This window comes from Crocodylus siamensis, chromosome 1, assembly GCF_052110815.1.
Source record: "Crocodylus siamensis isolate JL-2025a chromosome 1, ASM5211081v1, whole genome shotgun sequence".
In the NCBI taxonomy this organism is placed as follows: Eukaryota; Metazoa; Chordata; order Crocodylia; family Crocodylidae; genus Crocodylus; species Crocodylus siamensis.
Window position 1 is genome coordinate 43,355,267 of NC_143395.1, and position 24,207 is coordinate 43,379,473.

Genomic DNA, 24,207 nt, shown 5'->3' on the forward strand with positions numbered 1-24,207 from the left:
AAAGACATACAGATTGGGCTCCAGGGGAGTTTTTCTCTGCAGCCCAGTTTTAACAATATGCTGAGTATCCTTTTTTGAGAGCTGCTTCTATGTGGCAAGATTAGGTTCTTTGGCTCAGCAAGGATCTCCCTGAAAATCACTAACTGCCCAATGCTTGTCCTGAACAGGGTCAAGCTCAAATCTGGCTGAACAGGGGCAAGCTCAAATCTGGCCCTTAGCAAAAACTGCAGGAAACTGACCAACAGACAAATCATAAGGGCTAAGGATAGAAGTTACACATAAACTGGTTTAAGTGATCAGAAACTGGTTTAAACCTGTAACAGAACATAAGTTCAGTGCATGCAAACCAGTTTCAAAATGTCCAAAACCAGTTTAAGATAAAGCTGTTTGAATGTAGTATCAGACCTAACCAACTGCGGTCAAATATATGGAACTTGTGTCCCAGAGCCCTTTCTGGTTTAAGTTAAATCACAGTCCTCCAGTATCCCAGCATGCTCTGCAGCCCTGCGCTGGGCTAGGTTGAGCTGTTTGTTCCAGCCAAACAGGGCTGACCCTGCTCCTCTCCTCCTTAGCTGGAGCACTCTCTCTGCTCTGGCTGGCTGAAAAAAGGGGTGGGGGTGTGAAACCCTGCTCTGGAGTGCTGCTGGGTCTGCCTGGCAGGGAGGCAGCAGCCCTTGCCAGGCATCCCCAGCCCTCCACCCGCCTTGCTGCTCCAGCGGCAGCAGCAGGGGCAGGGCCATATCCTGGTAGCCTGAGCAGAAGTGAGGGTTTAATCCCCCCATTGCAGGGGGACAGCACGGGCATTGATAGGTTCCACTTGTACACCCAGGGCCATGGCGGCCAAACACCAGTAGCCTGAGGGGAAGGGGGCAGGTTAATCCCCGCCATTTGAGGCAGCAGCGGCAGAGGCACCAACATGATGCCCTAGGCTCCAAAGAACGGCCACAAGGGGAGATGTGACCTGGCTAGAGGTGGTTGGGGGAGCAGAGCCAGTGCAGGTTATGCAATTGACCAATACACAGTTTCACAGTTTGTAGGGTCGGAAGGGACCTGAGCAGATCATCGAGTCTGACCCCCTGCCATGGCAGGAAAGAGTACTGGGGTCAAATGACCGCAGCAAGATGTTCATCAAGCCTCCTCTTAAAGATCCCCAGGGTAGGAGCCAGCACCACTTCGCTTGGAAGTTGCTTCCAGATCCTAGCCACCCTGACCGTGAAGTAGCACCTCCTGATATCTAGCCTAAATCTACCCTCTGCCAGCTTTTGACCACTCCTGTGAGTGCTTGGGGGAACTCCCCCAGTGCCTGCTGGCCCCCCGACCAGTTTGTAAACGGCCACTAGATCCCCCTCAGCCTTCTCTTGTGAAGGCTGAACAGGTTCAGGTCCCGTAGCCTCTCCCCGTAGGGCCTGCCCTGATCATGTGGGTGGCCCTCCTCTGGACCCTCTCCATGTTGTCCACATCCCTCTTAAAGTGCGGCGCCCAGAACTGGACGCAGTACTCCAGCTGCGGCCTGACCAGTGCTGCATAGAGGGGGAGGATCACCTCCTTGGACTTGCTCGAGATGCATCTGTGGCTGCATGACAAGGTGTGGCTGGCCTTCCTGACTGTGTCCCCACACTGTCGGCCCATGTTCATTTTGGCATCAATAATGACTCCAAGATCCTTTTCGGCCTCTGCACTGACAAAGGAGTTCCCCAGCCTGTAGGTATGGTGCTGGTTCTTCCTCCCCAGGTGAAGTACCTTGCACTTGTCAGTGTTGAAACCCATCTTGTTCTCATCCACTCACCACTGTAACCTGTCTAGGTCTGATTGCAGCCTATTCCTCCCATCTAGTGTGTCCATTTCCCCCCCACACCTTAGTGTAGTCTGTGAATTTGAACAGGGTGCTTTTTAACCCCTTGTCCAAGTCGCTGCTGAAGATGTTGAACAGTGCGGGCCCGAGGACCAAGCCCTGCGGAACCCCACTGCCCACATCCCTCCAGGTCAAAAATGACCCATCCACCACCACTCTCTGGGTGTGGCCCTCCAGCCAGTTGGTGACCCATTTGACTGTGTAGGTGCTGACACCACAGTCCCCTAGTTTTTTTTAAATGATTATGGGGTGAGAGACAGTGTCAAAAGCCTTCCTAAAGTCCAGAAAGACTACGTCCACTGCTACCCCTGCGTCTAAGGATTTTGTGAAGAAGGCCACCAGGTTGGTTTGACAGGACCTGCCTCTAATGAACCCGTATTGGTTGCCCTTAAGCATAATCTCTCTTATTGGCCCCTTTGAAACATAGAAGTTTCAAAATGCCCTAACCTGGTTGAATGTAGTATCAGACTTAACTGACTGAGGTCAAACGGTGCATGCCCTCCCTTTCCTGGCAGTGGAGCAAACCATGGTGGCGGGTGGAAGTTAGGCACCTATCACCCACTGCCTGCTTGTAGCAGTGCTGGGCACTTGGGGCGGGCTGCCATGGGCCAGTCGCTGCCTATGCCTCTGGGCTGCAGGGTGGGGCTGAACCAGACCAGGCTGCATTCCTAGGTTGTGGGCCGGACTGGGCTGTGGCAGTCCATTACACCCCTGCCACTGCCCATGCCCCTGGCCTGCAGCAGCCTATCTGAGGATCTGGCACCACTGCAAGCAGGTAGCGGGTGACTGGTGGTTCATCTCCGCCCACTGCAACAGTTTGCTCTGCCACCAGGGCAGGGAGAGGCATGGGGAACCACGATGCAGCTGCAGCCCACCTGCAAACTGCAGTCCTTGCACAGGGCTGGAGGTGGGAGGCAGCAGGTGCTGCCCCGAGACCACCCCCGCCTGGGCTGTGCTGCTGCAGAGGGAGGCAGTGGTGAGTTAGGATCCATAACTAGCTCCAGCTTTCCTGCACCACTCCCTCTTTGCTTGTAGCCAGGTTACTTACCCCTTTCCCATGCCTGGCTGACCACTCCTTAGAGGGACTCAGCCCAGGGTGCCATGTTGGTCCTTTACTACTGCTGCCTGCAATGGGGGTATTCAATCCCCCACTTCCCTTCACGCTACTGGTGTCTAGCTGCTGTGGCCCCAGGTGCATGAGTGGTGCCTATCGGTGCCAACACCATGCCCCCTCCCCTGCAATAGGAGGATTAAGCCCCGCTTCCCCTCAGGCTACCAGGGTTTGGTCCCACCCCGGCTCCCGCCGCTGGACCTGTGAGGGGGTGGAGGGCTGAGGACCCCTGGCAGGGGCTACTTCTTTTCTCTCCTTCCAGGCAGACCCTGGCAGGGGTCCCTGCAGGCCAGGGTGGGAGTTTAAACCCCTCCCAAATCATACTCAGGCCTGTCTGGGCCTAGCCATGTCCCCCCCTCAGCTCTAGCACCCCCTAGCACCCCCCAGCTTCTGCCCTTAGCTACTGTAGGCATGTGCCTGCATTTCCAGAGTCAAAAGTGAATGTCTATTCACTTGCAAATTGGTTCAATTTTTGCAATTTAGACTAACCTGTAAACATTGAATCAATTCAGGCTCCAGGTTTTTGAAAATCTGTCCCTAACCAAGTAGATTGTTCAAGCTAAAAAATGGGGAACAGATGGGGTTTAGCAAAAACCAAAGGAGTTAGCCTGTATAAAGCAAAGGTTTGTTTCTGCAATGCAAGACAACTCTAGCAAAACGTATTGCGAAAGATCCAAGTGGTGATGAAAAGTTCATCTCTATCACTTTGACAGTGTTCCCAAGAAGAAAGTTTCACTCCAAGACTACTGAAGCAGTTGCAGCTAATATTATCAGATTAGACTGAAGGCAAAAATTTCATTTAGTTTATCTGACTGCACTTGTTCTAGTTATTCTTGTATGCAGTCCGTTTCTGTCCTGTTTGCGTGAGCTATTTACACAGCAGAAGAAAAACAGCCAGCAACTGAAAATAGGCAACAGGAAAGTAAAATTTCACAAAAACTAGAAAGAGGACTCAGGGCTACTGATATTTAAAACAGACCAGATCTCCAAATTCTCAATATCTGAAGGATCAAACCTGGCCTTCTAAGAGTCTGAGATCTAAAACAGGGTGGGGCACCTTTAGGCCATTACAAAAATTCTCACCCTCTCCCATCGCAATTCTCTTAGAATGTTTAACTTTTTACAACTTTTACCTGAACTCATCCTGTTGACACCTCCTACCACACCTGATACTTTCCCAGGCAAACCAGAACTGGGCCAAGGATTAGATGAAATGGAATCTTTGCTTGAATTGGAGATGATGCTATTCCTTGTGCTTATTCCTATTGGAGAAAAATAAAGAGTTAACTGGCCATTCTGAAATCTTAAGTCTCATATGCAAATATTACATTGGTTTGTAACAGTACAAAAATATAGTGTGAGCAGATGGTTTGCACATTAGCTTAATGAAAAACCTCTCCATGCCTGACTGTACAGAGCATGCTAGCTGTATGCAGGCTACTTTCCATCATCTCATGTAGTGTTGCTACATCTAGGTACATGCCCTGTTTCTGGAATGGGCACGCTGGCAGAGAGCTAAAGGTATCTGATGAGAAACTAGGCTTTGGCAGATGTTTGATTTTTTGACTTGCTCCTGATATGTAACAACATGCACAGGCCCTTACTGAGTGTCATGATTCTCATTGAAGTTAAAGGGGACTCAGTATTAGAGAGGTCCCTATATTCAGATTCCTTGTAGGATCAGGGTCCTGAGATTGTCAGATGCTCTGGTACTGCCCAGGACAGACAATGCTATGTAAATGCAACTTGTGATAAATACAGACACTTTATGCTACTGTCAGGGTTGGTTTTTTTTTAAATTTAGAGAAATAGGCAGGATAAGGATTTTACAATATTTAACTCTACTTCCATATTTGTGCAGCTTCGACTGAAATCAGCAGAAGTTGTGCCCACAAGATGCACACACGAAGACATGGTCTTTGCTGTCTCATGAAGGCAGCATAACATACTTGGATGAGGTGTGACAAATAATAGCAGGCTTGCGCTCACCATGTTTAACGTACATTTAGCAGTGTAACTGGTGACTCCAAACTCCATTTAAAAAATTCTTCTTCCAAGTGTTTAAGGTTCTAACCTCGATGTTATAGTTACATGCACATTTGTACATTACAAAAAGGATTAAGGTTATGCCAACCTGGCATAATGAGCATACAGTAAATTTACATCAGACTCTCAGGCAGAACTGAAAGAACACTTGAAACATTGGTTTCAACCAGTTTTGCTGTGCACTCCCTGACATGTATAGTCAAAACTGTATAATTATGGAACTCCACCATTAAAAAAAATAAATTTAGTGAAAATAAAAGCTAATGAACTGTTCACTTTTCCTTCTGGCTACTTGCAAACATTAACAAGATGCCCCAAAGCCTTGTGATGCAGACTGAGAAAGAGAAAGCCTTGTCTCATTTAATCCCAATAAAACAAAAGGCTTGTCTCTACAGGGAAATTCATTCTAGCCAATATGAAGCATGCGGTACTACAGATTAGTAATTCCTGATTAACCAACTCCATGTGTGGATGCACTTATTCTACAATATAGCATCACATTCCAGATGAGTTTAGTCCACTTGAAAAAAATTCTTCATGCTGAGTTAATTTATCAGAAGCAGCAATTCCAGAATAACTCTCATGTAGACACACCCAAAGAAATCAGGAAGGCCAACCGTACCTTGTCATGCATCCACAGATGCATCTCAAGCAGGTCCAAGGAGGTGATCCTCCCCCTCTATGCGGCACTGGTCAAGCCGCAGCTGGAGTACTGCGTCCAATTCTGGGCACTGCACTTCAAGAGGGATGTGGACAGCATGGAGAGGGTCCAGAGGGGGGCCACTTGCATGATCAGGGGGGAGCAGGGCAGGCGCTATGGGGAGAGACTACGGGACCTGAACCTGTTCATCCTCCACAAGAGGAGGCTCAGGGGGGATCTAGTGGCCTGTTACAAACTAGTCAGAGGGGACGAGCAGGAACTGGGGGAGTCCCTGTTCCCCTGAGCACTACCAGGAGTGACCAGGAATAACGGTCACAAGCTGGCAGAGGGTAGATTTAGGCTAGCTATAGGGAGGCGCTACTTCATGGTCAGGGCGGCTAGGATCTGGAACCAACTTCCAAGGGAAGTGGTGCTGGCTCCCACCCTGGGGGTCTTTCAGAGTAGGCTAGATGTATAACCTGCCGGGGTCATTTGACCCCAGTACTCTTTCCTGCCATGGCAGGGGGTCGGACTTGATGATCTACTCAGGTCCCTTCCGACCCTAGAAGGTATGAAACCTAGCATGATGCATTTATGCACAACCCTTCTAAAAAAGCACTTATTATATAAAACGTTTGCATTCTGCCCCAATGGTGGCATGCAGACTGCAATAATTAAGAGGTAAGGACAAAGGAGTCCTTTAAAAAAAAGAACAGCAGGGCTTGACTCTACATGCTGTGGGGTACACTTAACTCCTCCAGGTGGCAGGAAAGAAAATGTCCCCCTGCTGCTACCTAACATTGGCTGCTACCAGTAGTATGCATTAGGGCTGTGCAAAATTTCAGCAGCCATTTTGTTTCATATTTGGACGGTTCAACAGTCGAAACACCAAATCCGAAATGAAATGGGCCATCCAAAACATTTCAGAAATTTTCCAAAACAATTCGGATGTTTCTGGGGAATCAAACAGGGAGCTGGGGAAATGTTCAGGTCCTCAGAGCTGGGGATCAAACCAGGAGCTCCTGCTGACTGTTGGAGCTGTCCCAGGCCCCAGGCAGTGCATGGCACCCTGCTGAGCTGTGCCGTGCCTGTGTGAAGGTGCAGCTGCCACATGGGTGCCAGGCTGGGCGGGGATCCTCATTGTCCTGCACTGCACAGGGGGGCCCTACTACAGCCCTCAGAGGCCTCAATTGCCACTGCCAGAGCTGGTGAGTGCGGGGCTTTTTTTTTTTTGGTACTCCACACTCACTGGCTGCAGAGCATACGGATGACAGCATGCTGCTGAGCAGCCCACACCGAGCGCTGGGAACAACTCAGTGCTGGAGCTGGCCCCAGCTGGCAGTGGCAGCCTGCTGTCATCCTGCATCCAGATCCAGGCCCCGCACCCCCTGGGAGGGCTGCACCAAACTGTTCCTGAGGAGAGCAGACCCCCGGATCTGTGTGCAGGATGACAGCCAGCTGCCATTGCCAGCAAGTGATATGCGTTTGCCTTGAACAGTTTGAGGTACAGTTTCCCAGAAACTGCTGTACCCATCTCCTTGAAACTTGCATATTTCATCCGAATCAGGGAAGAAATGACAAAATTATAGGCAGTTTTGTGATTCTTCATTATAGTTTATGGCTGAAACACTGTTGAAATTCCTAAACAGCTCCAATACAATTTTGGCCTAAACAAAATGGGACAGTGATTCGAAACACCAAAATGAATCACTGTCTCTCTGAAATGCCAAATCCGAAACAAAATGAAACACAGCTGTTTTGGACAGCCCTACGAAATACCGAGATGAAACACTGAATCTGAAACCAGAACGAAACTGAGGCATTTCACACAGCCCTAGTATGTATTCATGGGGTAGCTTGGGGGCATGCTTCTCCTCCTCTGATACAGAAGACCAGGTCAGGATACAAGCAAGTGCCTGATCCATGAATGAGGCACATTTCCTAGCATGCTCCAGCATACCCAAAAGCTAGTCTACAAATCTGTTTGTGCTGCAGGAGGAAAAGGGCTGCTCCTGACACTCATCCCTTTTTTGCATGCTGGTAAGACAGACATACCTCTATTTATAGTTAGCTAGAGCTATCTCTTTGTAGGGTAATTGCTTTAAATTAACAAGACAGCTCCTTCCAACCCATGTCCCCCTTTTTTCCTTCAAACACAGAACAGTCTCCCTGAGCCCAGGATAAAGCCCCACGTGTCCTTTATCACTTCCCATTGCTGTCAAAAGGTCACGTGAAAGAGGAAAATATTTCTACTAACCAGGTAAATACCTAGAGTGTTTCAAATAATGCTGTTTGGCTGCAGAAACATGTAATGTAGGGGTGTCTTGCCGTGGAAAGGTAGCATGGGAAGGTGCACTGCTGCCAGAACCTACACTGTCTGAAGGCTTCAGATCCAAAATACTTTCAAATCTGTAACAGAGAGAAACCACCATAAGCACAAAATTCAAGGCATGCATTTCATTCATGCTAACCTCTTCCTGCATCTCAGCACCAAGAATTATTGCTCATGATGTGTTTGGTATTATAAAGATTGAAAATATCACCTCACAGTTTTGTTAAAATACTTAAGTCACTTAGGAGCCTAAGGCTTCTTTTTAAGAGACCTTAGGTCACTGACAAGTCATTCTGTAACCTCTTCCAATTGCCTCTGACTCAAGGGACTTGCAGCCTAATTCAGAGACACAATACAGTTCAGCCATGTGGAACACACCAACATGATGATTCAAGTGTGAAGTGGTAAAGGTGCACTCTGAGAAAGCAGCACCAGAAAGGCTTCCCAAGCTAAGCATGTCTGAGAAAAAAAATGTGTAAAGGGGATCAGGAGCCCGTGAGCAGGGAGTGACTATTCCAAGTGCAAGGGACAGCAAAAAGCCAAGAATAACTGGAGTGTACAGCACCTGGCACTGACTTATTAGAAGCCATCTAAATAGCTATGTAGGAGAGAAAGAAAGGAGAAAAAAAATGACACCAAGTATCACAGATTTCATAGACATTAGGGCTGGAAAGGACCTTGGAAGATCATTGGACTGGAGTAAAGTCTAAAGATGAGACCAAATCAACTTACCTACAAAGACCTTCATTGGTCTGTCTTTTCTTGTTTTTCAAATCTGTTTTGCTGAGGGAAGAGTTAAAATCCAGGTCTTCCAAGTCATCCCAATCTTCAGCCCCTTTCACTGTTCTAGTAATGTGACCCCATCTTCGGCGAGGCTTTGGTTTCAGTTCACTATTTGTATTCTCTACCCCACCTGGAATTTTCTGCCAGTACAATGAAAACACAGTATTTACAGCATGCAGTTAAGGAAGTAAGAGGGTAGGAATCAAGACAGAATTTACTCTCCCCGACCACAAAGAAAAACAAGGGAGAGAGAGAGAGAGATTTTGTATTATCTCCTATATCACCTTCTGTTTCAACAAGATAGTCTGTAGAAGGAGGGAACTCTAAGGTCTCTTTTCTCTAGTTTTCATCTTTTACTATACTACAAAAAGCAACCTTTCTAAGTATGGGAAGGGGGAGTTAAGATTACTTAAGACCGGCTGTAAAATACCCGTCATTGGCAGTTTTTAAGAACAGATTAGACCTTTGTGCACCATGGGCTGGATGGGCGGGGCCCAACCATCCATGGGTCTGATCTGGCTGTGTTGGGGGAACGGCTTATCCTAGCCCTGATTCAGTCCTGGTGGGCAAGAAGGTATGGCTTGGCACCAACCTGGCCACATAGGAGAGAAAGGGGGTGTGGTCCAGCCCCCATCTGGCCACACAGGACTTGGGAGTTTGGTAGCAGGGGTGGGGTGGCGTATTAATTTCCACAGCTCCCTCACCCCCAAATTTCCCAAGGGAGTCCTGTGGGCCAGATGCCATGTTTTCATGGGCCAGATCTGGCCTGCAGGCTGAGGGTTAAACATTCCTGGGTTAGACAAACACTTAGCCGAGATCGTTTAAACATGACCCTATCCTGAAGTTCCTTCCAGCCCTAGTATTTTATAATTCTAAGGATCACCTTGTGCTGGATTTCTGCCTTCACACTCCACGCTTAGGGACATAAAACTGCCAAACTGCCCATACGTCAGGTTCCAGGATCCATGTGGCATAAACACTGAAACATGCACCAGTACCACTGATTTCTCTTACTGGATTTTGCAGGTACAAACCCCAGCACCTACCTCCTTAGCAGCTGTTTAAGTGAACATACATATATTTGCATTTTGTTGAGTTTTGCACATGCTCAAGTGCAAAAGCTACATCTTCACAGTAAAAACTACTACTGATTCTTTGATATGGTTGGTCCCACTTGGGCCAAAGTCTCATGCACACTAAAAGCATTCCACATCACCCTGACATTGTAAATGACATGAAGTAAGCATAAAATTACAGATTCTCTTAAAGCCATTTTATGATGCCAGAATCACATAAAGTGGCCGTAATATAAATGTGAGCTCTGCCCACTTATTTGCTTTATTTCAGCCTAAGTAAGGACAGATGAACAAGTTGCCATGAAACAGGAAGAAACCTGGATAAGCTAACTTGCACTTACTGATAGTTTAAAGCATGTATATGGACAGTTACCAAGGAGTAGCTGACATGCTACAAGTTGCAATAACATGTTTGTGTGCCTAGATCCCAAGACTCCAGTGATTTCAGAGAGCTGTTTTTGACTTATAACAGGGTGAAGAGAGATAGCCCAGCTATTCTTAACTCCTATTTTTCTTACTGTTATTACAATACAAAGACAACAAATTCATTCATAAAAACACCACCAAAAAAAATTTAACTTATGAAAAATAGGCTCATTGGTTGTTCCAGTTTGTTCCTTACCTGTTGAGGAACCTTATTGTGAATTGCTGGCAGAAGCACCTGGTTAGACTTGTCCTCTATATGATCACTCACTGAGGCATCTATTTTATATGGGTACACCAGGTGCTGGGAAGACTGGCTTTGCTGCAATGCTCTGGATGAAAGACGGGCTTGGGGTTTTGGGGGAGGCTGCACAGGAGGAACAGGTTTAATATGGTGCTGTGCTGGTTTATCATGGAGTTCTTTCTGATGTTTTCCCAGGTCCTGAATGCAGTGAGAGGTGCCCAAGGCATGCCCAACTTGGAAGTATGTGTATCGAAGTGCCTAAAACACAGAGGCATCAGTATTCAATGGAGGAAGCCAGAGTCCCTGACTAAGCTGTCACATGGGATAACTCCCAGGTCAAGTAATACCTGACAAAGGAAAAAAGGAAAGAGACAATGGAAGGTATACTGCCAAAGAGAATAGCATAAGATGCTCTATAAACTTAGAGGGGAAAAGTAAGTTTTCCCAGAAATGAAGAATTTTAAAACACGTATTATAAGTACATTGCGGGGAAGACAGCAATTGCCTTCTTGTGGTGCCTCCTGTGAGTAACTGTAAAGTGAAATTAAAAGTTACTACCAAGGCAATTGGACTTTCAATTTTTCCAATGTCAATACTCCATACTTTCCAATGTTTATGGAGTAACTACAGGATGAACCAGAGAAACCTTTCCTATTTAAGAGGGGAAGCTTGGCTGTTCTTCAACTTAATGTTTCTCTAGCAATCAGTGATGGAACATATCACCAGGGAACTGAAGCCACATGCAGTCCTTCTACAAGAAGCATAAAAAGAACAGCTGCAGAAGATGAAGCTCTGAGGTTCCAACCTTGCCGATTCTGTAGCCAGCAGAATCCACTACCTTCATCAGAAACGATCTGCCATACACTACCTTGGGACATAACACCTTCCAGACTGCAACACAGTGGACCACTGTCCAGGTCAATGCCATAAATCATAGTCAGTATACAGAAGCCACTCTCTGCCCTGTTGTCAGTAATATCCCTGCCTCTTTACAACCAGGTAACCTTATATGCAGGTGACTTTAACTATTAACATCAAGACTGGGGCTACTCCATTAACAGTAGCATTGGAGACAGTCTTTGTCTCTGGGCAAGGCTGAATGATAACACCCTCGTGTGACCCAGAGGAACCCACTGGCTCTACTGGCCTTGCCCTCCCCCCTTGCTTCTTGGAAGTAGCGGCGGCAGTGTGGGGGGGAGGGCGGGGGGGTCAAGATGCCCTGCTCCCTGCAGGCATGGGGGCTGAGGCCAGCACTGCTGGCCTCACCCCCTCTCTCTCTCCTGTGCTGCTCCCTTCCAATGTGGTGGGAGGGGGAGCAGAGGGCCCAGGCCAATGGGGCGGTGGTGGGCAGGGGAGGAGCAGGACTGAAGCGAGGGGTGGGCAGGGAAGAGAAGTCAGCTTGCCTTGGCAGCAAGGGGTGGGGAGCAGCAGACCCGGGCCAATGCAGGGGGGAGGGAGGGGCATGGGAGGAGCGGGCCAGGCCCCAAAATGGTGGCGAGGGGACATGCTGGGCCTGGCCTGGCCCCAAAATGGAGGGTGGGTGGGAACAGCCTGACCTGGCCCTGAAACAGCACCGGAGAAGGTGGGGGTGGGGTGGGCCCAACATTGGCCCCACAGTGGCAATGGGGAGGGTGAGGGGGCATGCCTGGCCCCAAAACGGAGAGTATGGCAGTGGGGGTGCACCGGGCCCAGCCTGCCCCAGAAACAGCAATGGGGAGGTTTGGGGAAGGGGCGGGCCCAGCCCTGCAATGGTGGCGGAGAGTGTGGGTTGGGGGGAGCCAGACGCAGGCCTCTGTCCCCGTCCACATCCACCACCCATTATTATTGATAGGCAATTGGCTAGTTCATGCATAAATGGCTACAAAGTAGCAGACTTAGAAAAATCTGGAAAAAAGCTGATGTTGTTGCCATCCTGAAACCCAAATAAACCACCAAAGGATCCAAAGAGCTACCAATCCATCTCACTCTGTGTTACATTCAAAATTATGGAACACATAATCTGGAATAGAACAGAGAACATCTCTGATCCCCATCTCTGAAAAGAACTAGATGGCTTTCAGAAAAAGTGGTGTACCACTGACCAAATTATAATACTTATATCTGACATATAAAATAGATTTGAAATGAGGCAGAAAACAGGTGTGATCTTTATTGACCTCAAAACCACCTATGACACTGTATGACACCAAGGCCTCAAATATAAACTGTACCCTATGATACCTGACTGCAGGCTATGTACTTTCATTATAAACATGATCTCCAGCAACTCATTACCAGCCAAGGAGAAAAAAGCAGAGTATAAACTCTGAAGAATGGAGCTCCCCAAGGGCCAGTGGTAGCACCAGTACTTTTCAGTGTACGTACTTTAGACTTCCTGCATATAACACCAAAGTGATAAATGTACCCTGAAAATGTTGCCATAGTAGCCCAAGGAATAGAGAAGACAGAATTGGAAAAGTTACTGAGTACTGACATGGAACTCATTGCGACTACCTCCACAAATGGCACTTAAATAAAAAAAAAGTTGTGCATCAATAAATCAGTATCATCACCTTCCACCTGGGCAATTTTTGAGCCAAGGTTATCAGAGTAGGTAACCATGTCCTCCCTCATGAGCATATCCCGACCTACTCAGGTGTCACATCACACTCAGAAGGTCAGCAGTAAAGTCTCTGAATGAGTAGCTGCCTTAAGTTGTTTAGCCAAAATGTCATAGGGTGCCAACTTCAAAGTGCTCAGAACTACCACACTTACAATGGTATATGCCCCAGGAAAATGTTGCACTACTGCATGGTTCAGAAGTTGTCACACTAAAAAGCTCAATGCGACTTAACAGTGTGCTGAGACTCGTAACTGGTTGCACAATTTACATATAGATCTATTCCCTGTACTGTTGGGCCTTAGACCAGGTGTTACAAGACATGCTCTAACATGATTACGCGAACATCATTGAGGCAGGAGATGGCAAAAATCACCTGTTCCATCAACTGTTAATTGAAGACTCAAACAGATGGAGGCTTAAAAGTCATAAAACATTTATACATGAAGCCCACAAGGTCCTGGAAGAGATCGGGGATGCTGAACCAAACCTATGGGCGCAATGGAGTGGGCTGACTACTGGGAAAGGTCAGAGCTATTCCTACAGAATTTTATACCAAATGAGTCTCCCACTGGGCACGACCTTGACTGAGACACCTGGGTCAAGCTAAACAGATTGAGATCTGGAAATGGTCTCTTCAAAACAACACTGTACAAGATGAAAATCTTGGACAGCCCTATGTATGAATGCAGTGCCCAACAAACAGCACAGCACTTAATCAAAAGCTGCAATTTTTACAAATGCCCAAATGGGGCAGATGACATGTACACATTGAGTGATACCAGACAGTAGCTCAGATTTGGAAGTTGATGTCTGATGCCATACAAAAGAAAAAAAGAAGAGAGAGAAGGTACATTCTAATTTTAGTTGGATTTCCCCCCCTCCATAACCCTTTCAGTTCTTGAAAGGCAGATAAATCAGACTAGTTTCAATCATCTTTGCCCTGCTTAAAAGGAAATTAAGTAGTTGTGAGTGAACAATAAAGCACTGGTTCATTGTTGCCTAGTGTTGCTTATCCAGGTGCAGTTTTTTTACTCTCTAGATCCTATTAACTGGAAGAAGTGTCCAATATCTCCTTGCCTCATAGGTTTTTACCACATTACATTCTTGTCTTACCTGGTCGCAAAGTTCCATTATATAACTATTTGTGCTAAATAATTTGAAGATGTATTTTTGGATATTCTCATCTCTGAAATTCTCTCCCACTTTTATTTAATAAATACTTTATCTCTGACATTATTCAACACTTTATGGATACCTTCTGTGAGAGATTGGATGCAAAATAACAACCCAGGCCTAGTCTTCTTGAAGTCAAAGGAATTTTAACCTTAAGTTCTCTCTAGGTCCCCTGCCTGTTTATTTACCTAGGTCCATAACCTGTAAGGTAATGAATTCCCTCAACCCCTACAGAGGTTGAGGGAGTTCATTAATTTGCAACAGAAGGTGTGACTGCAGCATGAGTGGCCATACCTTAGAATGCTTTAACTTAGGTAGCACAAATACCAATAGCAAGGAAGACACAGAGCCACAGACTTTAACATGGTTGAGCCTCTTGTATATATATATATCAAGGGCCCTGAACCCTAGCTTAAGGACTCTATGGCCTATACAGCTATACACTGAGTGATATGTTACCCAGACTGTCTAGGTTAAGACTGTCTAGAATAGATACTTTGCAGGGATACAGTCCTAGCTGTCATAAAAAGATGTGGGAAAAAGGGAAAGAGTGATGAACAGTCACCAGGTGCTGATAAACAAAATGAAAACCAACCTGACTAGCCGTTGGTCGTTTTTTGGGGTCCCACTGTAGCATGTCTCGCATAAGCTGAACTGCCTCACTGCCTGCATTAGGAATTAGTGTTTTCAAGTTGTTAGGTACACACTGGGGCCAACGGAAGTTCATGGCAGATGCAAGTTGATAGCCTTCAGGCCAGTCATTCTGAAAGCAATGGTATTCCATTAGAATGTCATATGACATCATGGCTCTTAAATACTAAGGTTATTAATTCACAGAATCTTTCATCCAATGATCTCACGGTGCTTCAGAGTCTTAACATTCAAAGCTCTAATGTGACAGAGCTATTTTACAGGCAGGGAATCTGATGGCAGGATCAAAATCACCAGTTACTGGCACAAGTGGGATTAGGAGGTAGGAGTCTAACCACTGGAGAAAAATTCACACTCAATTGTAAGTGAAAGTTTAATGCAACAGAACAGACCAAAGGACACCAGAAATACCAACTACCTTTTTTGGTCTTTGATAATATTATACTTTGCTGAACATGTTCAAAACGATTTTAATGACTTCAAAGAAAATTAAAGTTTTATTACAACTCAGCTCTGAATCAGTACCGGGTATAGCGACAAATATAGAAGATGACCTTCTACCCTACTTCATCAGCATTTTAACATTGCTGGCCTGTGAAACATGACTAAACACTCAACTCTCACTCGGCTACCTTTTTTGGAGTCCCAAGCACTTGGCAAATCTTGAATATAGTGTCGATTTCACTGGCACCTGGGAAAAGAGGCCTCAGTGTGTAAACTTCTGCCATTATACAACCTACAGCCCAAATATCAATGGGGGAACTGTAGCTGGTGGATCTCAGGAGAACTTCAGGAGCCCTATACCTGTAAAACAACCACAGTTATGATGTTCACAAATGAGTGCTTCACAGCATGGTTATTTCCAAGCGAGTCATGCTGTTTTTTGTTCTCTGCTTTGCAGAAAACAGCAAGTGTCCTCTAATGGGTTCCCATTAGCAGCTGCTTAGTAGAAGGAACTGCAGCTCTTTTAGAAATCAGGCTGTTATCTCTAAGTCTCCCTATCATGCCACATTCTCAGCATTTCCTGTTGACTGCATTAGCTCTTCCCTATGCTTCTTAAAGACTGCATATCATGAAACATTTTATGAGAGTTGGAGAATATTTTTCATGTGTTAGTAGTTAAACAATATTAATTATTTCCAGGTACAGTACTGCTTTGTGTCCCTGTACTACATATCTTGCATGCACTGACAATTTTAATTAGGCTAAATTAAGTGTGATGCACTGTATTTATGGCTCCATAAACACATTATCTTTAACTTCAGTTAAATATGTCCATCTTACAACATAGCCAAACACCTGCATTTACCATCTTGTAGATACGTAGTCTGTGTAAGGCGGTCTGGATCTGATTTCTCGGGCTAAGCCAAAGTCTGCTATTTTCACAAGTTCTGGTCCCATGCAAAGGAGGTTTTCAGGTTTCAAGTCTCTGTGAAAGAACCCTGCAATTCAAATTAAATATAAGCCTGCACTGCAGCTTAACAACTCTTTGTAGTCTTTTTTCATCAGAATGCCTTCAGGTGAGTTTCCACTGCTCTCTGTTGAATAGATCAGAAGATCAACATCTAAAATAACTTGCTGGTCAACATAGCTTGGTCCAATTGGGATGGATTCATAGAGAAGCTCAGATTCTTAGGAAATCTGGTCACATATCTACTTTTAAAATGAATGCAATATCCATGGTGTTAGTGTTAGTTTTTATTTTATTTTAAAGGAATATATGCAAGTAAAATAGTAAAATATCTGTATCTACACCGCTCCATCCCCATTTAAACAAAATACCGTGTGTATAAAAATCAAGGAAAAATTTTGGGACTTCTCTAGCATTTTCTGTCTATGAATCTCAGAATACCTGACCACCAGCTGATACTGCAGTGGAGATCAAGTCAGGTACCTGAGATATAATTCCCTTGAGGCAAACAAGATGGTGCTCCTAGAAAAGGTACCTCCTGTAAAGGGACTTTGTCTCAGGAATGTCAGTTTTAACTTCAGTGGCCAAAGTCCGTCCTGAAATTTCATGCTGCAAAACCATACTTTAGAGAAAGTACAGATTTTTAGATGAGGGTAGAGGTTGAAGGATGATTTATGTCAGTGGGTGGCAATGTCCTTTCAGGGGAAAACCAATATAGCTCATCTTGGCTCCTAGATGGTCTGGCACTAAGACCTGGATGCTACTGGTTCTCCCCACTGCCCAAATGCAGCATGGCCCAGAGAGCTCCCAGCTGGGCTACGGCATGGTGTAGGTTAAGTTGATCACTGTCTGTCTACAGTGCAGCATAATGTGGCCAAATTCCCTTGCCCACAGTTCTGGGTTGGATCCAGAGGCTCTGTGGGCTGGACCCAACCTTTGGGCCATAGGTTGGTGACCTGATTTAGGGTATGTCTACACTATAAGTGAAGGTGTGATTGTAGCACAAGCTGTCATACCTATGTCAGCCTAACTTAGCTCCCAACCACCCAGGGCCATGAACACACCATGGACGCAGCCTGGGTAAATACTGTGGTTGTTAGCTTGTGGTAAAGCTTGCATGGCCGAGTCATCACTGTTATTGTTAGATCAAGTTACCAAGTGTTACAACTACACTTTCATTTTGTTGTAGAAAGACAGTCCTAGATGGGATTTGGGCTGTGTTTAGATGGTATGGATTCTGAGATGGCTTATTCGTTGACAAACCTCTAACTAGAACATTAATGTTTTGTATGGAAAAATATGGATTTATGGAGTGTATTTTGAGCTCTAGGTACTGTGGATGTTTAGGGTCAGAAAGGCTCAGGGCAGTTAAGAACAGGTACCATGCTCTCTCTCCCTTTCCCTCTCGGGACTGCCGCAGATACAGAAACAGAACCCTGGCTTTGAGACTTCCAGTCTTATGCCTTGATCCACAACATTATCCTGTCTCTCCTGCTGTAAATTTCCAGCTCTTACTTGTGACTGTGATTTGCAACATGTTGCCAGAAATAATTACAACCCAGCCTGCAGGAGGTCAGCATAACAATAAAGCAGCTTTGTCAGAACCAATTAAATTCCAGTTCTTGTGTCTACATCATGCTGAGCAAAAATACAAAACATTCTGAAATCTTATGCTTTCTTTGCCAGAATATATTAATGAGGACTTTGATATCTGCCCATAGATGATACTAGATTAATATTATAAAAATATGTTGTATGCATCTTTTTGTGAAGGGCAGTGTTTCTTGATTGCTTTGAAAGTTGTGGCCAAGTGCCACTAACGTAACTGTAAGCAAATAAATCTGTTAGCACAGGAATGCTTTATAAAGGGACAAATCTAAGTGTACTATTTAAAGTAACTTGGGGGCTTACAATTCCATTTCTGAGGCTCCCACTAATTACTGATGGGAGCTGTTCCTGGGAAGGGTTTGCAGAACCAGTATCCAAGGTACTAAGTACAGGGAATCTGCAACACAGTGATGCAGAAAGGAAAAACACAACAAATATACAATTAAAAGAAAAAAATGAAATTGCTTGATTAAAATATTGTTTTACTTTAAAATGCCTTATTAGATCTGGCTGGTACACAAAGTCAATCCTTACTGTTATCCTAAAGGCTGCCTGGAAAATCATGCAAGCTCTTTATCACATGGACATTTTACCATCTGTGTATATATACTTGACACTTGCACTAGAGACAAACGTGAAATAAACAGAATGTTCAGGAAAAAAGTGCCAGAGCATAAACTCTGAAACCTGGGACCTGCTATTTATCTAACGAACAGGTACAACAGTTGACTGCAGTCTGAACCTTATTATACTGTCCTACTAACCTAACCTTAGTCCCCTCAGTCCTTACCTGAAAGAGCCCAATCTCTGAGGTCTCTCAAACTTGTTAAGAGAAGTTCCCATTAGTGTTAGCCATGATAGTTTGATTATGTGGAAACCTATCCACTAGGAACTGGAGAAACACCCAGCAAAGCTGGTCATTATTGCACACCAGGCAACCATCAGATAACAATTCTCTAGTAACCTTCCTAAACTTGGAATCAGCAATCTGAAAATGAACAACTCTGCCCTTTTACAAGCGCCTCTATTAATGCATTAAAACTCACATTCAAAATAGCTAGAGCTAAAATATGGCTTACCATGTTTATGGATAAATGCAAGCCCTTGCAGGATCTGATACATAATATTCCTAACCACTGATTCAGGGAAGAGTTTGTTTCTGTATGGTAAAACAGAAATTAATTGGTACGTTAATACAGCATTTTATCTTTTATATGAATCTTCAGTAAAAACACCCACTAGAAAAATCCATTCCACAGATACAAGCTAGGCAAGAAGCTGCATAATCTACTGCAAACTTTTAATGATTCTCTTTTGTTTCAGGTGTATTCCACAGTTTTGTAGGGATTCAGAGACAGCCTGTCTCAGTTTATTGCCTTCACTGTACTTTTTCCACAGGCCTCACTTCTTCAATCTGCAAGGATCAAATATTTTGCTTAGTTTTGCCCTCTAACAGAGAAGGGCCATCTAATTGCCTTTCCCTTCTGTTTTCAGGAAGACATTTCTCTCTGTAGCTGTTGATAGTACAGGCAGATACGATTGCAATATCCTGAAAGAGGATTAGGGCAACAAGTTTAAAGCAACTCTTACTAGTGAAGGAAAGAAGAGCTAGATTTATGGGCAAGGTGACAAGTACCTCTAGCACCCCCTCAAGTCACTCCAACACACAGTGACAGTGGCCTTGGGAGATCAGTGATAAGCAACACTACAAGGAGCCTAGGAGTAATGAAACCAGAGGCCTGAGCATTTTGAAACTCCCTGGGTTTGATTCCACCCTTGAACTTATCCTATCACATATTTTAAAAGTGAAGTCAGCAACTGGAGTCAAATTTTAATACTCATTTTAAGCAAATGGTAATGGAAAAATAAATGAGTTTCTTTGCTTACCCCTTCAATGTATAAAAATAGAGCTTTAGCTGACATTCACACACATAATTAAAGCAGGTTTATGTTTAAAACGATTAATCCTTTCATTATGCCATACAATTTCTTTAAAACATTTTTTTTTTTATGAGTAGAGTAGGCATGCTACTTGTAATACCACACAAAAATAAATAGTGTTGTATAATATATACTCTTGAGTCTGCATTTTTTGAGGTTTAGCATTTCATAAATAAGGCCTGATGTCTAGTCACATCTGCAGCTTCATGCAAGGGTTACCACAATTGGATGCAAAACCAAGCAACATTTGTGCCAGCAAAGCAGTATTTTGGTATTCAAATGTCCATTTGTAAATACATAAATGCAATTCAATGTGCATACCTCACAAATGGACAAATATGCTTGTGAAACTCCATCCTGTCAGATTCCTTATAAAAAAAACCTCATGCTTCTCATTCTATTGGGGAATTTTTTTTTAGGAATATTTCAATAATTTGAAAAACTGAACATACCCTTGCTAGAGCTCCTGAACATGAAAAACATTTGCACATATTCTTTACTTGTGACCATAATGCATATCCTAAATATTGCTAATGTTCAGGACCAACTAAAAATAGATGTTTTAGTGAGTTTAACTAATTATCCATGGCCATTTTATGCATACTCATCTTGCATGAAAATATAGTTACACAAAAGCTAAATGATAATATTATGCTAAATGCCATAATATTCCCAACTGTAAGAACGACAGGACAATGGAACAAGCTTTCTAGAGAAGTTGTGGAATCATAGTCATCGGAGATTTCAAGAAGACAAAGAACTGTCATCTGTCTGGGATAGTTTGGGAGCAATGAACCCCACATCTGTAGAGGGCTGGATTAAATGCCATGTATTGTCCCTTGCAACCCTATGATTTTATCAACATTTATTTATAATATCCATTTAATAAAATCAGTCAAACTAACAAGGAATGATCAATATCAGGAATTTTAGCTATGCTAGGTAAGAACCCTATTGTAGAAAAACTGCACCAGAATAAGCAAGGCCTAGCACCATTGTGATTTATACTGGGGCAGCATATATACACTGGGGGTTGGTATCAGATGTAGTTAAACTGGTGCCACACCCTCTAAAGTATATAAAGCAGAGCAAGGCTCACACTTTATCCTGTAACATACTACTTTAAGACTGCATTTGATGCCTAACAAAAGCACAGCATCTTTCAAAAGACAACACAGGCACTAAAAATAAAGAGCATGAACTCTTTTTAAGTGAATGAATACTTTTATAAGTATAAACACTTGACAGAATGTGTCACATGTTTGTATGAAGACATGACAGAATTCACATACCTTTCTTTCATTAATTGATAAAGGTTTTCCTTCATGTATTCAAATATAAAATACAGATGATCATTTTCCCTGATAACTTCTTTCAATTTCACCACATTGGCATGGTTTAATTTCTTCAAAGACTAGAAGCATAAAATACAAAAAGAATTTAAGGACAAAGAACTATCATACTATTATATATATAGTATGATAGTTCTATATGAAAAATTTCACATTGTTTGCACAGAAGACCTTGTTTAAAAAGCTGCTTAAAATTTTCCAAGTAGAGGGTAGTTTCACTGTGAAGGCCATAGTCCCCAAATTAATTACTGCATGCACGTATGTGCAAGAGCTCCATTTTGTGTGTGTGTAGTCAGGTACAACCAGCTGGAACAACATTAAGTATCTTAATAGTTGTGTTTTTCCCCCCACCACCCCAGCTTCCCACCCTACTATTTATTGCACCTGTCCTAGTAAAAGTCAGGCTGGACTTCCAACTCAATTTAACTTTGCTTTCTGAAGGAAAAAACTTTTGTCTTTCCCCAACCTTCTCTAAAACTTCTCACGTTTTCAATAACCAGTAACAGCAATAGAAGTGTAGACAAGCCCGTCCGAAGCCAGATTGGAAGAAAAGTGATTTGCACTGCGCCATCGCCATTCCAGTTGACTGCACTAGTACCAGCCACATTTGGAAATCAAAGAAAAGCTGCTAGCACTGACATCCTGAGCATGCTCCAAAACTTCAATGGCACCAGGACCATACATTCAATATTGGGTCTGCAGGTCAATTGTCCACAAATAGGCATTACCTCTGTGGAAAGGTGTGTATGCACAGAGGGTACTGATGAGCAAAGGGCATGTGTACATAAACTCTAGAATACACAATGAAATACACACTTAAACCCCAGAGCTCCTGTTACAATTGTTGCAGAGCAGCCACACCAGAATTTAGACAGCTACCCTGTGCCTTGAGAAGCTACTCTTGTGCATAGTTTGCTGACTGGTGTTCACTGAATCTGGCAGCAGCATTCAAATGATTTGTTACATGAATGCAAAATAGTGTTGATGGGTTTAAGAAAGTTTGAGGAATAATGTGAACTACCCACATTGTGCTCTACAGCCCTTACTGTCAAGATAGAGGGCTACTCAGTGAAGGGGCCAGAAAATATTTTATGGCACCCAGACGCACCACAGAAGATTGCTTCAATCTTTTTTAAAAAGGGAAAAAAAAATCTGAAGAATTAACAGGTACCTTAACTTCTCGAAGATTCATGCATTCTTCCCAAGAATAAAATTTTCTCTTCATCCTGTGTGAGTAGAGGCAAAGGCAAGTTGTAATAGGGTCAGTGTCAGCTATAGTCTGAGCTCCATAAATCACACTACTCAGTACCTCAGATTCCCCACTTGAAAAAGGGGATATTATTTCCTTGGTTGAGGCAGTTTGTACCTACAGGTGAGGTGTGCTGTAGATGAGTTAGGTATTACTGTTCTATAAAGGGGTAGTAGTTTTCATGTGTTTCTTAATGCTAAACAGTTTTAATCTTGAACAAATAAGAAAAAACACTTCTGGTAGGCACACGCAACTAAAAGGTGGGAGAGTTTGATTTAAAAAAATGTAAATAGCAAAACAGCTAAATCAGTTTCATAATGGCAAAGCCAATTTATTCAAATCAAAAGAAATCTCTTCAAAGAACTAGAGTGGGTCCCTACTGTTTTTTCTCCTCCATCATGATCACTTCATGGTCATCATACTTCTTTTTAGATCACAATTTTCTCATTTTTTAGCATCCAGGTTTTCTCCACAGTTTAATTTTTTACTTTGTTTATCCTTCCTCAAATGAACTGATCAAGATTTATTTGCATTTCCAGTTTCATCTCTTCTTGCAAACTAGAAAATAGCTGCTTTAACAGAGATGCACGTTTAAATAAAGATGATTAACTGGTTACTTCAAATACATAATGTTTTCTATCACCATGTTACAACTGTGTGAACGTGCTGTGTCACATACTACCTAGGTAAAATAGTTATGCTTGTTTAAATCCATTTTGACACCATAGAGAAAGGTGTCAAATAAAGCCCCCAGGGCTCTCAGAGCAGCTGGGAATTGGTGGCAGTTTAAAACCCTGCAACTTCTTAAGAATTCCCTAGTTTGGAGCCCTGTTTCAGCAATGGTGGAGCAAGCACCAGTAGCATAAGCACCTGTGATTCCCTGAGCTGAAACACTGGTTTAGGCAGCCACAGGAGTTCACAACAATGCCACTCACCCTGTCAGCAGAGGTGGGTCCTGATGTAGCTTTTGAGCAGTCCCATGGTCCTGACCTGGCCTGGGGAGGGGTAGAAAGGAGGTGTGGCACACTAAAGGAGTTTGACACCCCTGGTGTAGCTGTCTCTGGTGTTTTTACCATGGCAACTTCACTAGCATGGACAGAATCCAGTTGAGTGAATTTGTACTTGTGTGCCCTAGAGAGTTATGTATCACTTCAATAAGAAATCTGACATTTTCATTTGAAATGGTTAAAAAAAAGATTGCTTCTGTTTTCTCCAGCATTGATGGTCCTAGGTCACCAGTTCTAAGGTTCTATGATTGCTTCTTAACTCTTAATTCCTGTCAATTCCTATTGTACAATAAAATTAGGGCAAGTGCACAAAGTATCTTTTCCATTGTGCTGACCTACTGCAGAGGTCGCCTTCCGTAATGATGAGAAACTGAAACATCTGGCAAGTTTTCTGGACAATGCTCCCTCTTCCCTCCCTGCCTCAAAAACCAAGGCTTGTGCTAACTGGATTTAGATGTCATGTTACAACTGTGCTGAATAAAATAGTGAAAAACATTTCAAATGTTTTTCAGCTAACCTGTGTTACCACATGAGTAATAACAAGACAGTTGTAGTTTTTAACCATGGGAACTGATAGAGGGAAACCCTTTGATAAAATTGCACCTGCCTATCTTCCATAGGATCATAAAATTAAGTTTAACATAGGATAAAAATAAACTTTCCCCCCGCCAGGTGAATACGCAGACTTTTTTTTTTTTTTTAAAAA

General features: G+C 43.8%; 1 protein-coding gene across 9 annotated transcripts in view; it reads right to left on the minus strand.

Annotated features, from left to right (window-relative positions):
* The window catches only part of CILK1 (ciliogenesis associated kinase 1), a 41,264-nt gene that overhangs the window by 6,056 nt on the left and 11,001 nt on the right, over positions 1-24,207 (minus strand). For 7 of the 9 annotated variants that reach the window (XM_090033678.1, XM_090033688.1, XM_090033633.1 and 4 more), the window contains 11 exons: positions 23,430-23,489; positions 22,417-22,471; positions 21,186-21,307; positions 19,032-19,111; positions 16,243-16,375; positions 15,566-15,737; positions 14,878-15,045; positions 10,463-10,765; positions 8,714-8,904; positions 7,907-8,058; positions 4,097-4,225 (listed from right to left, as the gene is read on the minus strand). In XM_090033678.1, coding sequence (XP_089889804.1) covers positions 4,097-4,225; positions 7,907-8,058; positions 8,714-8,904; positions 10,463-10,765; positions 14,878-15,045; positions 15,566-15,737; positions 16,243-16,375; positions 19,032-19,111; positions 21,186-21,307; positions 22,417-22,471; positions 23,430-23,489 — 1,565 coding nt within the window. The remainder of the gene's footprint in view (positions 1-4,096; positions 4,226-7,906; positions 8,059-8,713; positions 8,905-10,462; positions 10,766-14,877; positions 15,046-15,565; positions 15,738-16,242; positions 16,376-19,031; positions 19,112-21,185; positions 21,308-22,416; positions 22,472-23,429; positions 23,490-24,207) is intronic. The other 2 variants (XM_090033705.1, XM_090033696.1) reach the window with 2 other exon arrangements.